The 17,730-nt window shown below is 38.7% G+C and overlaps 2 protein-coding genes across 12 annotated transcripts in view; one reads left to right on the top strand and one right to left on the bottom strand.

Annotated features, from left to right (window-relative positions):
• Positions 1 to 4,963, top strand: part of LOC127426870 (dynamin-binding protein-like) — an 84,817-nt gene extending 79,854 nt beyond the window's left edge. For 3 of the 4 annotated variants that reach the window (XM_051673940.1, XM_051673939.1, XM_051673938.1), the window contains one exon: positions 553 to 4,963. In XM_051673940.1, coding sequence (XP_051529900.1) covers positions 553 to 738 — 186 coding nt within the window. In that variant the 3' untranslated portion in view covers positions 739 to 4,963. The remainder of the gene's footprint in view (positions 1 to 552) is intronic. The other variant, XM_051673941.1, reaches the window with a different exon arrangement.
• Positions 4,964 to 11,207: 6,244 nt separating this feature from the next.
• Positions 11,208 to 15,776, bottom strand: LOC127426907 (serine/arginine-rich splicing factor 2-like). 8 transcript variants are annotated; one of them, XR_007894872.1, is made up of 4 exons: positions 15,271 to 15,776; positions 12,660 to 13,702; positions 12,010 to 12,098; positions 11,208 to 11,514 (listed from the first exon to the last, which is right to left on the bottom strand). XR_007894872.1 is itself a non-coding variant. In XM_051674040.1 (3 exons), the coding sequence occupies exons 1-2, from the start codon at positions 15,624 to 15,626 to the stop codon at positions 13,402 to 13,404; spliced, it is 657 nt and encodes a 218-aa protein (XP_051530000.1). In that variant the 5' UTR covers positions 15,627 to 15,776; the 3' UTR covers positions 11,208 to 12,766; positions 13,395 to 13,401. The 8 variants fall into 8 exon arrangements, 3 of the variants coding, with proteins under 3 accessions (XP_051530000.1, XP_051530001.1, XP_051529998.1); XR_007894870.1 differs by having other exon boundaries at positions 11,208 to 12,098; positions 12,660 to 12,766; positions 13,395 to 13,702; XR_007894871.1 differs by having other exon boundaries at positions 13,395 to 13,702.
• Positions 15,777 to 17,730: the final 1,954 nt, after the last annotated feature.

The raw sequence follows: 17,730 nt of genomic DNA, 5'->3' as shown, positions 1-17,730 counted from the left end.
CTTCGTCAACATGAAACAACATTCGCAACCCATTTTAATTCTGTAGTGTGGAGTATTTCTGACTGAAACCAGATATCCAAACAAAATGTATGGTTGGACTTGATTTTATGCATTTGAAATTGATTGGATCATGACAAGGGGGTGCTCCATACCAGAGTTTCCTGTCAATTTGTGTAGGTCTGCTCTCCTCCTGAATCACTGACGGCATCCGTTGGTTGAAAACGAAATGGTCTTGGTGAAGTCACCCGAGAAGAAAAGTTGTTTTAGAGGCAGTGCAAATTATTACATTTTTGATTACAAAGATTATCTTTTTTTTTTCTCTGGAATAAAGTGCGCCAATGAATAGTTCACTATAAATGTAGAAACATGTATTACGAAGTAAATAAGGTCCATTTTCATTTCATGTTGACTTTAAAAGCTTCTATATCTCCCTAAAAAGATATTACATCATTTGTTCAAAATGTTTATATACATATGAAACTGTATTGCTTTACAATAGCTAATCATCTATGATTTTCCATATTAATTTTGCTACTCCGTGTTATCTTTCAGATTTATTATGCTCTCTACTCGTTCAGTGCACGGTGTGCAAATGAGCTAAGCATATCAGCCAATCAGCAGGTCCGAATCCTTGAGTTCCAGGACATGAATGGCAACCAGGAGTGGTGGCTGGGTGAGGCAGGAGGACGGAGGGGTTATGTCCCATCCAACTACATTCGCAAATCAGAGTACACATGAGCTGCAACATTTGTACTTCCAGAGCCCTGCAGCTACCCTAGACCACTACTAGCCAACTCAATAAGGGGGAAAACACTACAAAAGGATGTGTGCCTTAACTATAGTGGAGATGCACTGATGTGGTGAACTGATCATTGCTACTGATGGGAAGAAAATATTTTCCTCTATGACGACTATTTAAAAACTTCAGAAATCTCAGATGCATGTAACTCCTGAGTGCCTCCTAGTGGCCAAATATGGATCAGCAGAGGACTGTGCATGTGGATTTGAAGTAATGGAGTGAAGTGAACAAAGAAAAAGTTTGGACTGAGACCGTTTTGGTTGGAGAAATTCTGAGAAATTCTGAAAGTAGTCTGGCGTGTCCTGCTGTTCTCGGGCACTCCATTTACAGCTGAAGTCAGAAGTTTACATACACCTTAGCCAAATACATTTAAACTCAGTATTTCACAATTGCTGACATTTAATCATAGAAAACATTCCCTGTCTTAGGTCAGTTAGGATCACTACTTTATTTTAAGAATGTGAAATGTCAGAAAAATAGTAGAGAGTATGATATATTTCAGCTTTTATTTCTTTCATCACATTCCCAGTGGGTCAGAAGTTTACATACACTTTGTTAGTATTTGGTAGCATTGCCTTTAAATTGTTTAACTTGGGTCAAATGTTTTGGGTAGCCTTCCTCAAGCTTCTCACAATAAGTTGCTGGAATTTTGGCCCATTCCTCCAGACAGAACTGGTGTAACTGAGTCAGGTTTGTAGGCCTCCTTGCTTGCACATGCTTTTTCAGTTCTGCCGACAAATTTTCTATCGGATTGAGGTCAGGGCTTTGTGATGGCCACTCCAATATCTTGACTTTGTTGTCCTTAAGCCATTTTGCTACAACTTTGGAGGTATGCTTGGGGTCATTGTCCATTTGGAAGACCGATGTCTTGAGATGTTGCTTCAATATACCGTGGTGTGAAAAAGTGTTTGCCCCCTTCCTGATTTCTTATTTTTTTGCATGTTTGTCACAATCCAAACCTACATGGCCCTGTGTGAAAAAGTGATTGCCCCCTAAACCTAATAACTGGTTGGGCCACCCTTAGCAGCAACAACTGCAATCAAGCGTTTGCGATAACTTGCAATGAGTCTTTTAGAGCGCTGTGGAGGAATTTTGGCCCACTCATCTTTGCAGTATTGTTGTAATTCAGCCACATTGGAGGGTTTTTGAGCATGAACTGCCTTTTTAAGGTCATGCCACAGCATCTCAATAGGATTCAGGTCAGGACTTTGACTAGGCAACTCCAAAGTCTTCATTTTGTTTTTCTTCAGCCATTCAGAGGTGGACTTGCTGGTGTGTTTTGGATCATTGACCTGCTGCAGAACCCAAGTTCGCTTCAGCTTGAGGTCACGAACAGATGGCCAGATTTACCTCGGCCATTGATAAAAATTCTCCTTCAGGATTTTTTGGTAGACAGCAGAATTCATGGTTCCATTTATCACAGCAAGTCTTCCAGGTCCTGAAGCAGTAAAACAGCCCCAGACCATCACACTACCACCACCATATTTTACTGTTGGTATGATGTTCTTTTTCTGAAATGCGGTGTTACTTTTACGCCAGATGTAATGGGACACACACCTTCCAAAAAGTTCAGCTTTTGTCTCGTCAGTCCACAGAGTATTTTCCCAAAAGTCTTGGGGATCATCAAGATGTTTTCTGGCAAAAATGAGATGAGCCTTAATGTTCTTTTTGCTCAGCAGTGATTTTCGTCTTGGAACTCTGCCATGCAGGCCATTTTTGCCCAGTCTCTTTCTTATGGTGGAGTCATGAACACTGACCTTAACTGAGGCAAGTGAGGCCTGCAGTTCTTTGGATGTTGTTGTGGGGTCTTTTGTGACCTCTTGGATGAGTCGTCGCTGCGCTCTTGGGGTAATTTTGGTTGGCCGGCCACTCCTGGGAAGGTTCACCACTGTTCCATGTTTTCGCCATTTGTGGATAATGGCTCTCACTGTGGTTCTCTGGAGTCCCAAAGCTTTAGAAATGGCTTTATAACCTTTTCCAGACTGATAGATCTCAATTACTTTCTTTCTCATTTGTTCCTGAATTTCTTTGGATCTCGGCATGATGTCTAGCTTTTGAAGATCTTTTGGTCTACTTCACTTTGTCAGGCAGGTCCTATTTAAGTGATTTCTTGATTGAGAACAGGTGTGGCAGTAATCAGGCCTGGGTGTGGCTAGAGAAATTGTGATAAACCACAGTTATGTTTTAACAGGTGGGGCAAACACTTTTTCACACAGGGCCATGTAGGTTTGGAATTTGTTTTCCCTTAATAACAACCTTCATTTAAAAACTGCATTTTGTGTTTACTTGTGTTATCTTTGACTAATATTTAAACTAGTTTGATGATCTGAAACATTTAAGTGTGACAAACATGCAAAAAAATAAGAAATCAGGAAGAGGGCAAACATTTTTTCACACCACTGTATACACATAATTTTCCTTCCTCATTATGCCATCTATTTTGTGAAGTGCAACAGTCCCTCCTGCAGCAAAGCACCCCCACAACATGATGCTGCCACCCCCATGTTGGGATGGTGATCTCCGGCTTGCAAACCTCACCCTTTTTCCTCCAAACATAACAATGGTCATTATGGCCAAACTGTTAAATTTTTGTTGTTGAGGATATTTCTCCAAAAAGTAAGATATTTGTCCCCATGTGCACTTGCAAACTGTAGTCTGGCTTTTTTTATGGATGTTTTGGAGCCGTGGCTTCTTCCTTGCTGAGCAACTTTTCAGGTTTTGTCGATAAAGGACTCGTTTTACTGTGAATATAGATACTTGTCTACCTGTTTCCTCCAGCATTTCCTGTTTCCTCACAAGGTCCTTTGCTGTTGTTCTGGAATTTATTTGCACTTTTTGCACCAAACTACGTTCATCTCTAGGAGACAGAATGCAACTCCTTCCTGAGTGGTATGATGGCTGCGTGGTCCCATGGTGTTTATACTTGTGTACTATTGTTTGTACAGATGAACGTGGTACCTTCAGGCATTTGGAAATTGCTCCCAAGGATGAACCAGACTTGTGGAAGTCCACAATTTTTTTCTGAGGTCTTGGCTGATTTCTTCTGATTTTCCCATGATGTCAAGCAAAGAGGCACTGAGTTTGAAGGTAGGCCATCCACAGGTACACCTCCAATTGACTCCAATTAGCCTATCAGAAACTAATTGGCTAATTGCCTAAAGGCTTGACATCATTTTCTGAAATTTTCCAAGCTGCTTAAAGGCACAGTTAACTTAGTGTATGTAAACTTTTGACCCACTGGAATTGTGATATAGTCAATTAAAAGTTAAGCAATCTGTCTGTAAACAATTGTTGGAGAAATTACTCGTGTCATGCACAAAGTAGATGTCCTAAACGAGTTGCCAAACTATAGTTTGCTAATATGAAATTTGTGGATTGATTAGAAAAAATGAGTTTTAATGACTTCAACCTAAGTGTATGTAAATTTCTGACTTCAAATGTATAGTATCTTAGCGCTTAAATGCTCTGTAGGGAGCGTAGATCTCTTATGTTTAAGAGTTGAGGACTTGTATTGGGCATGTGCGAATGACACTGGAAAGAGACTTCCAGTGAGGTTCCAGGACTGGCATGAAGTGAGTGAGAGAGAGAGTGAATGAGTATTTGTTTGTTTGTTTGTGTGCTACTGAGATACAAATGCATTTGGTTGAGTGTTTGCTGTGTTTTGTGATGTTGCCTCCCTCATCTGACAATCTTAGTGTGCCTAGACAGAGAAAAAAAACTGTCTGGATATTAACATATGTGAACAAACTTTGGATTTAATCCCTATCATGGCTCTCAGATCATAATGATATTATCGCTGGTGACCATTTCAAATTCCTGAAAATATAAATGAAATGCAAGAGACACTTTTGTAAGGTTTTTGTAAAAACAATTTTAACTTTTTGATAGCATTGTTACATTTTCCACTTGCACTTGTGAATGGATTTACAAGTTAATTTTGACATGTTTTGAGCTTTTATGAGTAAGTTAATCAGGACACCAGTGAGCTCATTTTGATGTGTTCCTCCAAGAGAATATGATCTTGTCATATTTCTCTCTCATGCTGTATATACTAAGAATGTATTTCTGCACTCTAGTATAAACTGATCTGTTTCTCCTCTTTTGAATAAAAAAGAAATCAGTTGAAAATGTTGTTTGAGTGTTTTATCTTAAAATACAATATAGAGGTATCTACCTTGGCACTAAATAGTTTGGATATTTTCAGAACTGAATACTAGATTACTACTTTACACTGTCGACTATTTTTAAACAATAGTAAATGAAACAGTTGGTAGAGTACTCCATGATAAATTGAGTAAAACAGTTGTCACAAGACCTCATCACTTTGTACAGTATGCGAGTGGCATCCAGTTATCATCTTAAAAAATAAAAATGTCTGTTTTCCATTCATTTGATTTTGTGTAAAAAAAAATAATAAAAAAAGTTTGGCAATACAATGAAATTATATATATTATATATATAACACTGTAGAAATAGTAAAAGTAGTACAGATTAGTTTGCTATTCTGACCTAGCCTTAGTGTCCTTTTTCCAAACACTTCATTACATATGTGACATTCTAATATCACTGCAGTAAGATGTTATATAAGACGGTAGCAAAGATGTTCAGTCAGTCTTATCAAAAGTAAACTCTGTCAGAAAACAGACCTGCCGGGACACTGACCGGAAAGCTATTCGAATTGATCCTCATCTTACAGGTATTTAATAGAAAACATTCATGTTCATAGATGCTTTGTTTGGTTGAAGCATAGTAAGGAATTTGTCAATACCAAGGGTTCATTTAAACTGCTAAGTAGCAGGCCCATTAATTCGTGTTTTCATCTACCAATTATAGTGCAGTGACCTCAGCTTCACAACACATTTTCTATGGTCTAAATCTATTATTTAAATCCATTCCACAGAATTCTGCAAGTTTTCCCCCAAAATCAGTGCAGAAAATGTAAAAGCCTGCCGATTCCATATGGGCCAACTCATTTGCTTTGTACTGAACAGTGTTCAACTAAAATAACAAATGTATAAGTAGTGCTGGGTAGATTACTTCTGAACTGCAATCCAGTACTGATTACAAATTGCACGACTAAAACTGCAATCAGCAATGTAATGGCTTGGATTATATTTTTTAGGTAATCTAATCTCATTATTTTTGTACTTTTGGATTACCTCTGTCCTAATTCTTGTTTATTTTATGTCACATGCATTTGAGTAGGATAATCTATACAATTGACAGTGTTGCATAAATGTATTTAAGAAAACTTAATTAAAATATGATAATTGATATGATTTTTGTGTTGTACTCGCTATTTGTCTCTTATTGAGTGAAACAACAAAAGGCACTTAAAGGGTCATGAAACACAAACTGATATGTATGTTGTAGTCAAGATGGCAGAAAAAGATGGTGTGAATTATTGTACAGTAGTTCAGAATTTTCCACAAAAGGTCACTGGATATGATGTAGACATTTCAGTTCGGGAGAGAGACGCACGCCGCCATGTGTGTCTTAAATCGAGGGATGGGCAAGGATGAGGCGGTAATCAGCAGAACGCCAACGCGCGCGCACGCACACACACAGTGCGTGCCACCCTCACGACCCGGCCACGCCCCCCTACTCGTCACATAGTTTATATTCTCTTTAGTGGCAACATTCATCTTATTAATATCCTTTCCACTGTCATACAGTTTTAGCATTTAAGCAATTCCTCATAACATACAAATAATTCTAGAATTTATATTCAAACTTATATTAAAAGTATAATCAAAAACAAATTTGAATAATTTTTAAAGGTGCAATATGTAACAAATTTCATGTAATTTTCGCCTTTTTTTTTTTTTTTTTTTTTTTTGCCAATGTGTGAACGGCTTGTAACGCAACTTAAAAAATTAGCCCTTCCCGGACTTCCTAGGTTGCCTATTAAAGCCTGTAGACTGATTTTCATGCGAAGGGAGTGGGTCGCTTTTGCCGGGAAAATCCAAAGGATGTGACGTTTATGCGTCTCCCGAGAGCCTTGTCTGAGACAGTAATAGCTTCTCTTCCGCTATTCAACAGCGACAACAAACTACAACACTAGGTAACATTATCTTAGTGATGGAATCCAGCAAACGGCCGGCTCCCAGCACAACACCGACTCCTACACAAACTCTGAGTAAGCCCAAAAATAATATTAAAATAATAATAATAGTAATAATAATTATCTACTGAATCCAGTCTGGCTAAGCTGAAACGTGATCATGGGCGAGCGAAAACTAGAGTGAACATCGGCAAGGCATTTGATTACTGGAGGGACTTTAGTTCGGTTTTGGGGATTAAAACTGACCCTGAATTGGTGCTCTCCTTATTGGACAGGTAAGCTTACATAACTGCAAAGCATGTGAAATATAGTGCCATAAGGATTGATCTGTGTAATTTTAGCTTAACTACAATAACACATGAAATGAATGCTAAACAATGTTCAAGATAATGCAAAAAGACCCATTCATTAGTGTAACGTAACTTGGTTATACAGAAAATATATACATTCTATTATTATAAAACAATAGTGCATCGATATATCAAAATGACAGTTGTGAATCACATCAATACTGAATTGTGTCAACATATTTATAATGTACAGTCAATTTTATAAACAGCTACTGTCATCATCCACCAAATTTAGCTAACAGCCATTGATAAAGCTGGCTAGCTAGCTAACGCCGACATAGGCTATCATATAAATGCAGTCAATCATGCAAAGAAAAGTGATTACTTTAAACTACAGTCTCGCATAGCCAGACCTATATTCACACTTTGTTTTAGCCCTGTTCCAGCACTGGAGAGTCAAATATAATATACAGTCTCAAAGTTTGTAGTAAAACAATCATAATTGTGTCATTTTAATTATGCTACCTTATCTGTCATCATGATGCCGGTGAATCATGTTCAGTCAATTTGTACATTACCTCATTGTTTTGGTCGATGCACACTTGTGCACTCCCTATGGAGTGTGTGCACGAGCGCGAGCACGAGCAACAGGTAGCTGGTTGCAGTTCACTTAACGGCCACAGGTGTCATTAATAACAAGGGTTTCTGAATATTACATACTGCACCTTTAAGGTGAAAAATCAACAAAAAATGTTTTTCTAAAACTGTACATCCTCCACACAGTGCACCATGCTAAATATATACATATTTTGAAATGATCGTAAGGATGTAGTGTGACTGAGAAAAGCTTTTCATTGGTTTATTCTAATCATCTCTTCATTATTAACAATTGTATTGCCATTTTAGATGCATCACGTGCTTGCAAATGAAAGAAAATAAAGGTTAAATACTCATAGTGCATTAGAGGGTTAAAGCCATATTACACTGATACCTTAAAATATTCTAATAATATTTTCAGTAAGAGCTGCGAGAAAAAAGAAAGGACAAATTGATAATGAAATAGAAATAAAAACTACATTAAAATTAGAAAAAATAATAACTCTGGTTGTATGACTAACACAAGTTTCATTTACTTTAGTCTATGTTTGTTTTTGTCAAGTTTTTGTTACATTTATATTGACACATTTTTTTTCTTAGTTGTGAAGGTTAAAATAAGATTAAAATATTTTATGTTAAATTTATGGTTACAATTTTAATTCAGATTCGTGAACAGATTAATTCAGACTCGTCTCGGCCTGTTATGGACTCGGTCTTGAGTCCGACTCGACCCCAACACTAAGAACTACACATGGACACCTGAAGCCCTTTATAGTGATATAGGGTCAGTGATGTCTCATCACTGTCATGACTGCTATGTTGCTCAGAACTGCACCCAAGACTTTCACCCACTATTGCACTTGTGTATGTGGTTGTGTGACAATAAAAGTGATTTGATTTGACTTTGATTCGCTCTTTAAATCCATTTATCCATCCATCCTCTCAAGGTCTAAATTTTTTTTTTTTACTTTGACATGGCTTTTAATTAAAAGTTTCATTCTTTTTCTATGTATTGTTACAGTAGTATTTCATCTCTCACTTTCTCCTTAAGCTCTCCTAACTATGCTTTTCTTACCCACCTATGCCAGCTCTACTGAAACTGAAGGCAATAAATGGACAGTGCGCAAATGAGACCTGGTCTGTTAGGGCAGCATGTCTCCGCTCCGATTCATTGCCTGATATAACACGGTGCACCATATCAGGTGGAGCAACTGAGAAAGGTGTGGCTTCTGTATTAATTATTTCACTGTGGACATCCCCACCATAGCACAACCTGTCTATGGGTCTATTACAAGCTGTACTTCATTGCTCTTTCTTGTGGAGTATTCTAGCTCTTCTCAGCTACTGTATGCGAAGGTTCTCGTGATCTCTCAGGAACGTTGTATGTCTCATAATATCTATGGAAATAGAATGGATGATACCATGCTGTGTGCTGGACATATGCAGAGAAAGATCGACACTTGTCAGATGTGTGAACACTAGGTTGATTGTTGCTGTATCTCCCTAACACATTTTAGCTACTTTATGACTAAAATGTGAAAATATGCGTTCAGCTTTGATTTGTGCCTTTTGAGCTTCAATGACAGTAATGAAACAGCTGAAAGGGAACACTTTACCTGAGGAAAAACATTGCCCAATCATATACACTATATTGCCAAAAGTATTCGCTCACCCATCCAAATAATTGAATTCAGGTGTTCCAATCACTTCCATGGCCACAGGTGTATAAAATGAAGCACCTAGGCATGCAGACTGCTTCTACAAACATTTGTGAAAGAATGGGCCGCTCTCAGGAGCTCAGTGAATTCCAGCGTGGTACTGTGATAGGATGCCACCTGTGCAACAAGTCCAGTTGTGAAATTTCCTCGCTACTAAATATTCCACAGTCAACTGTCAGTGGTATTATAACAAAGTGGAAGCGATTGGGAATGACAGCAACTCAGCCATGAAGTGGTAGGCCACGTAAAATGACAGAGCGGGGTCAGTGGATGCTGAGGCGCATAGTGCCAACTTTCTGCAGAGTCAATCGCTACAGACCTCCAAAGTTCATGTGGCCTTCAGATTAGCTCAAGAACAGTGCGTAGAGAGCTTCATGGAATGGGTTTCCATGGCCGAGCAGCTGCATCCAAGCCATACATCACCAAGTGCAATGCAAAGCATCGGATGCAGTGGTGTAAAGCACGCCACCACTGGACTCTAGAGCAGTGGAGACGCGTTCTCTGGAGTGACGAATCACGCTTCTCCATCTGGCAATCTGATGGAGGAGTCTGGGTTTGGCGGTTGCCAGGAGAACGGTACTTGTCTGACTACATTGTGCCAACTGTGCAGTTTGGTGGAGGGGGGATTATGGTGTGGGGTTGTTTTTCAGGAGCTGGGCTTGGCCCCTTAGTTCCAGTGAAAGGAACTCTGAATGCTTCAGCATACCAAGAGATTTTGGACAATTCCATGCTCCCAACTTTGTGGGAACAGTTTGGGGATGGCCCCTTCCTGTTCCAACATGACTGCGCACCAGTGCACAAAGCAAGGTCCGTAAAGACATGGATGAGCGAGTTTGGTGTGGAAGAACTTGACTGACCTGTACAGAGTCCTGACCTCAACCCGATAGAGCGCCTTTGGGATGAATTAGAGCGAAGACTGCGAGCCAGACCTTCTCGTCCAACATCAGTGTCTGACCTCACAAATGCGCTTCTGGAAGAATGGTCAAAAATTCCCATAAACACACTCCTAAACCTTGTGGAAAGCCTTCCCAGAAGAGTTGAAGCTGTTATAGCTGCAAAGGGTGGGCCGACGTCATATTAAACCCTATGGATTAAGAATGGGATGTCACTTAAGTTCATATGCGTCTAAAGGCAGGTGAGCGAATACTTTTGGCAATATAGTGTATATGCGTGGTTGACTGTCTAGTAATACACAGAAAGGGCAGATACTACTTCAATATAAAAAGTTACCATACAGTTCTGGTTATTTTTCAGGGCCAAGCAGCAAATGCTTGTTTAGCAAAACAATTGGATTTTGTAAACTGAATTTTGCACCAATTACAAATGTTTATTTCATAACATATTGCATTAACAAGGATACAACATTACTAGCCCTCTTTCAACTAGTATACGTTACTTCCACCTTAACGCTGGTACTCCTTATGTTAAATGTTTTAAATTAATTCATGTAATTGGTTAAGTCTTAAAACTCATTGCTAGTAACATCTTAATTTCTTTAAGTCTGTTTGACAAATTAACCTTGTGAAATGTCAGATATCTATGAATTTTGTAGGGGACACGTTCTAGATTCAGAAGACCAAATATTGCCAATTGGTGATTAGTTTGCATCCTTCAATGATGATGAGCATCACTACACTGTGCATCAATAAACTTTATTTCCAGTTAGTAGGGATTGGTTTTCACCAAACAATATAAGGGGTACCAGCAAACCACTCAAGAATTTGCTATACACTAAATGCTCAGAGAAAGAAAACCTTTATTAGCATTCATTTGGAAATTACAACTAATGGTGTATATCAGTCAATAACTGCTACCAAAATAATATCTTGATCAACTTCCCAAGATGTAAAATGGGCACAGATATTCACAAAAGGACTTGCACAGAATCTTTCTGCAAAAAGAACAAAAATGCTGCAGCCAATCTTAATTTCAAATCAAGGCATTATACAGGAGCAATCAGGAGAATACTGGAAACAGCCAAGCACTCTGCACTGCAACACCACCTTAACAGCTAACCAGCAAAACACAACTGCTACGCAACTGCGCCTAGTGCATAAGAAATACACAAGAGAGAATATTAGAATCATGTTGCTGTGAAATTTTCATTTGAACCATAAAAACACTTGCCAAGTTAGCAACAGGTCATAATGACACTTTTACATAAGTATGATTTCGTATTTGAAGGCCATCACCCAGCCAAATTACATTCTTTACCCAGCCACATCTAATAAGGTCAACAAAAAAAACAAAACAAAAAAAAAAGCACAATATCCATTAATGATGTTTATTAAGAAAAAAGTTAATAAATTGTAATTAAAATGAACTTACTTTATAGTCTGGGAGTTTCAATAACATGAGGTAACAAACAAATGCAAATGCTACCAAAAATGAAGAGAAATGATTTCACCTAGTAGCCCCATTTAAGCATAAAGAATTTAATATCACATGGAATTCAAAGTATGATACAAAGAAATTCTGAGCAACAGAAAATAAACAACAAAAAGAAAATCATTTAAAAAGTTAAGACCAAATTACAATAACCTTTGGTCTTCTATATGGATAATTTGGATATCCTCAGACAGACATCTCCATTCGAAGCGATCCTTGAAGTTTCAATCACTTGCCATCATCTAGAAGAAAAAATAAGAATAAGTTAATTTCAAAGAGCACCAGAGCAGAGAATCCTAAGCAATACAAGCCACATTTTGCTTGTGCGTTTCCATAAAACAAATCATTGGCTCGATTTATGCCATGCTTGGATTTTGGTCATCGGTTTGGAGAAACTAACCATTTACATTAATCTGTGGATTTGCTTTTTATCTATGGTATTGCTTTTGCTCATGTACCCTATTTTGTTCTGCAAGAAACCTCAAGGAGAAAAGCCAAACCTGGGGGTGGAATACATACTTCTCAAAGCCACTTTAAGTGTCAGCAAGCTGAGGTATAATTCATTTGCTGCCAGTTAAGAGCATTATTTGGCCATTATGTAATTTAATAACTTACATTAAAGTCTATAAAAGCACACTCAACAGCCTGATTGCTTAAACTAGCTCCGAGAACACACCCCGTATCCGTCCTGCTTTTGCCTATGCCACGACAGACATGAGCTTGTGACAAGGATGATGGAAAGGTCTCAGTCCATTGTCCTTCAGACATACCTCAACACCACCTCAACACTCAATGAGACCGACCTGCTCCATAGCAACCGCCAATCAGCAGCAGGCAGCCAATGGTCGGATCACACACTAACTGCTCTCAAACTGCCCCAAACTCCTCTTTTGCAAACAGGAATCAGCAGCTTGGAGGAAAGAATTCCACATTTAGATGAAACGTGCACCACCCAAAATCCATTGATTTCAAAACAAACAAATACTTACTGTGTTGTACCCAATGATGGCTCCAAACCAAATATCCATTGTAAGGTTTAAAATATGCATTAAAAAGTACTTCAAAATAATACAGTTCTGAGATCAGCTCAGTGGAGTGGAGATTCCAGGCAGGATGCTGTGAATAACAGTTCCGTCATACTAAACTACCTCACGCCCTTATATCAAAAATTATGCTATTATAAACTGTAAAACCTCACACCATTAAGGGAATGCATCTACTGCCAGTTAACCTACATTAATATGAACTTTTGCCTTGCACTTCAATATCTTGAAGGGACTTGAAGGATAGTAGTAGAGTGGGACAATACATAGTGTATTTGAATTCTGTATATAAAAGCATTATAATTGATCAAATGATCTATGAATGGGTTCACTCTGCTCAAAATAGCAAAATCAATTAAGTTTTGGAGTATTGAGATATAAAAATTAAGAGAAGAAAATTACAGAGGACTCTCAAAGAATACATTACATTTCTAAGATGACCATACCAATTTGTATGAAATCTAGAAACAATTCTATGCAGTCTCTTTGGCTTACCTAAATTTCACGATTCAGCAGCGGCTCCTTTGTCCTCTGGAGACTTGGGTCTGCTTCTTGATCTGGATCGCGATTTGGATCCTTTGTTAGATCTAGGAGTGTGACTCCTGGAGCGAGACTTGGATTTGGACCTTGAGCGAGACCTGGAAGGCGATTTGGACTTGCTCCTGCGGGGTGTGCGGGACTTGGAGCGAGACCGTGAGTGGGAGTCGGACCTGGATCTAGACCGGCTGTAGCGGGATCTGCTGCGGGAATGGGATCGACTCCTGCTTCTGGATCTGCTGTGTCTCCTGCGACGAGGACTACGGCTAGAAACAGACAAAGCACAAGTCAGGACCAGAGTCTTATTTACACATAGGAATAGTCAGTTGTAGCATTAAAGATGCTACAAATGCATCAAGTATTACAAATTTAAACCAATGACTAACATTACAAAGCTTAACATATCAGTAGTTTATGTACATTAAATTATGAGGGCACACAAAAATATAAATCCAAGTTTCAAAACATTTCTAACTATCTGAATGTAGGCTATGCCTTAAACAAAAAGAAAAAAAAGGGGGTAGTCATTAGTTTTGAACAAATGCCGCAATTATAGTTATTACCATGTATCCATAATACAATGGGATCTTTTTCTAAACATTTCAGAGATTTCTGTCAACTTGCATTATTTCTTTTCTTGACAATAACTCCAGGAACTTAGAGTTATTTTATTTTATTTTTTAATGTATTTTTTCACTAGGAACCAAGAGTCATAATGTTACCATGATGTTTAGTGGTGAGTTTCGTAAGCAGTTGCAGCAATGTTTAACAAACTGGATTTGGCCCATTCAAATGGTTAAGCAATTGTTTGCTAGGGATGGGTGATACCACTTATTTTCTTTTCGAACTGATATCAATAATTTCAAATCCAATATCGTCGATATCAATACCAATATTAAATAGATTTTTTTGCGATTTCTTGGGATAAAATGGGTAATTTAAAATATTATTCTTTTGTCTTAATTCAGTCTTTTTTTTTTTTTTTTTTTTTTACATTTGTGAGCTTAAAGAGAAAACTATTAGACTGTTTTGTTTACCCTTACAAAAATTAACCATGGCTTCACTACAGTAACTATAATTTAACCATGGTATTTAGTTAAACCATAGTTACCACACAATTAACCATGGTTACTACAATATTACTTTAGTAAAACCATGGTTAACTATTTTTTTAATTACTTATTAACAACAATTACACACAATTATAAGAAATGTCACCTTTAGATATGTTATTTTAGCATGAATTTACTCCAGAAGCAGTGCTGTAGCAGTGTCTGAAGATGTAAGCATACTTTGAATTTCTGAAAGAAATAGTTCATGTTCATCCTGCACAAGTATTTGCAAATATAGCCTAATCCTTTTTATTTCACTTTGAAGCTTATGATTGTTGTTCATGGTAACCAAATAATATCCCTAGTTTAATTTTAATTTTTAATCGATATTTTTGAGTGAGGATCGATATTTTTGATACAACAGTATCGAAGTATCGATAATTTAGGATCGATCCGCCCATCCCTATTGTTTTCTGCTTGGCCAGACTTATGACGCATCTATACCAAGTTAAAACGGATTGAATAAAATTCCAAACGATTAAAATAACCTCTAAATAAATTGCATTGATCATGACACACGGTATAATACCAATCATTTTAACTAAAAAGTTAAAATATTATATATGTATAATGTATATATGAGAGAGAGAGAGCATGCGTCTCACCAACACAATGAGGCCTAAAGGCCTCAAACCTAAACTGCTCGCTAATATTCATTTTATACCAAAAAGTTTAAAAACGGTATGGTATTTTCAAAAATGGGGCATATCTGTGAGCTTTACCTGCGGCTTCTCCGTCCATATCCCCCAGATCTCCTCGGTGGGGCTCCGCGGCGGCTGTAGTGCGAGTCTGGCGGACGCCCGTATCGCGCCATCTGCACGCGCAGCTCGCGCCCGTCCAGCAGCGCACCGTCCATGGCGTCCATCGCGTCCTCCGCGTCCCGCTTATCGTGGAAACGGACAAAGGCGAACCCTCGACTCTCTTTCGTGTACCGGTCTCTCGGGATGTAAACGTCCCCGACCCGTCCGTACTTCTCGAAAACACGCCGCAGAGTTTCTGGAGACGTGCGGTAAGTCAGATTGTCAACTTTTAAAGATGTCATGCCTTCGACGTCGGGCGGAGGTCTGCCGTAACTCATCTTGAATCACGAATCCTACTGCTGCACACTACGCGAATAATAAAGCAATTTCTTGTGAGATTTGCGGGAGAAAATATTCAACCATTCGGGAGAGTCCAAAGAACACGCTGCGCTGTTAACCCTCTAAAATGGCGGTAAGAGGATTTCCGGGGTTGGTTAGGTTGGAGACAAAATGGGCTTTTCCCAATCAGTGGGCGTTTTCAAACCATTGAAATTCCTTAGTTTCATTAGATAGTTTAGAAAACGCCCATCCCGGTTTGAAAACGCCCACAGTTTTGAAAATACCCATTAGTGTTCTGCAGCGACCTATACTTTAGATTTGCCGGTTGCAGTCGGCGGAGGAGTTGAAAAGGAAGCTGTCAAGCCGGACGCGCTTCTCGTCGTCTGCTGAACCCATAAAAGTCACGAAATATCGCGGATGTTTGCTTTATTGCAGACGAAGTGGATTCAGATAGACAGATGTTTGAATTTTACATAAAACAACCAGAAACATTGTTCATTTGAAAAGGTTATGTGCTGCTTAATACATTACCTGTTGTTTATACAAGAAGAAAGTCCAATAAAAGCCTGTATTATTTTAATACCAATAAAGAAGTCAGTATTTTAGGGGTGCCCCCGCAAAATGCCCAACTGCCCATGTCGCCCATGCCTAAATCCGCCACTGATGATATTACTATGACAAACATAATATAGCATGAAATAAACATGATGTACTGTTATAAAAACATGGAGTTATAAGAGTTTTCACCGACTGAGGTATCAGAATAAATGCCACACACTCTCATGGCGAAATTGTCAGGATTCGTATGACTTTTCTAAATTTGGCTAATTCGTATGATATCGTGCCACTGCACTCGTTTGATTTCCTACGACTTTCACTACAGCTAATGACATCGCTGGACATCGTTTACATCTAATACGTGACAATTACTTGCTTCTGTCACACACAACAGCTTTCTGTCATGTTTACACACTCTACTGATTGGTTAGGTTTAGATAAGGAGTTTGAGTAAGGGCATAATATTAATAATCATGTCCTTAACGCCTTGTGCGTGAAACTCACGCTTACTTCCGCATTAGACATCCGGGAATTTGCACGTGATGAAGGCGTACGAGTTTATGCGAACAACATCGTGAGAGACATACAAAATTATGTACGAATTTTCATGAGATCGGGTTGGTAATGGCATACTACCACACTACTCTTATTTCTTCCATAGACAGACATAACAGAAGTAGTAAAAGTAGTATGTGAAGTATGCAATTAGTGATATCCAGTTCGTGAACGAATCGTTCTTTTGAACTGGTTCTTTTTAGTAAACGAGTTGAACTAGTTCACCAAATTGGACTGAATCGTTTGAAACAGTTCGCGTCTCAAGTCTACACTGATCCACAAGTTAATCTATCATAACCTGTCTCTCGGATGTGCCTGACACTCCAAATCAAAATGAGCCGAAAACTGGGAGTAATGTGATCCTAGAACTGGTGATATCTGCTTTTGCCAAATCTTCTTTGCAATTAACCGCTCCAACTAGTTCACAAATCGGACTGAACGCTCGGGTCCCAACAGCTCTCAAGTCTACAGTACAATGAGTTGCTTGTAACAGTTATCGAGTCAACAGTACACTGAACTGAGAATCACCTCTTTCGGAGGTGTCCGACATCCTGAGAACCGATGAGCTGCTGAAATTTAGCATGTGTGTGATTAAGGGGCGACATGTATGTTTCAGGTGTATTTTGCTGAACAACAGAGAGTGTAACAAATAAAACATACTGGAAATATGTTTATGACTTGATTGTATTACCGTTTTATCAACGTATGAAGATGATCCAGTCTACAGCTTTCGAGTCAACAGTACACTGATCCGAGGACAGCAGCTCTTGAGTCAACAGTACATTGAGTCGATCACAGCAGTTCTCGAGTCAGCAGTACACTGATCCGAGGACAGCAGTTCTCGAGTCAACAGTACACTGATCCGAGGACAGCAGCTCTTGAGTCAACAGTACACTGAGTCGATCACAGCAATTTGCGAGTCACCAGAACACTGAACTGAGAATCGCCTCTTTTGGACATAAAACTGAGAACTGCTGATCAGTGAGCAGT

The sequence above is a fragment of the Myxocyprinus asiaticus genome, chromosome 36 (genome assembly GCF_019703515.2).
Source record: "Myxocyprinus asiaticus isolate MX2 ecotype Aquarium Trade chromosome 36, UBuf_Myxa_2, whole genome shotgun sequence".
In the NCBI taxonomy this organism is placed as follows: Eukaryota; Metazoa; Chordata; class Actinopteri; order Cypriniformes; family Catostomidae; genus Myxocyprinus; species Myxocyprinus asiaticus.
This window is presented reverse-complemented; position numbering and strand designations above follow the sequence as displayed.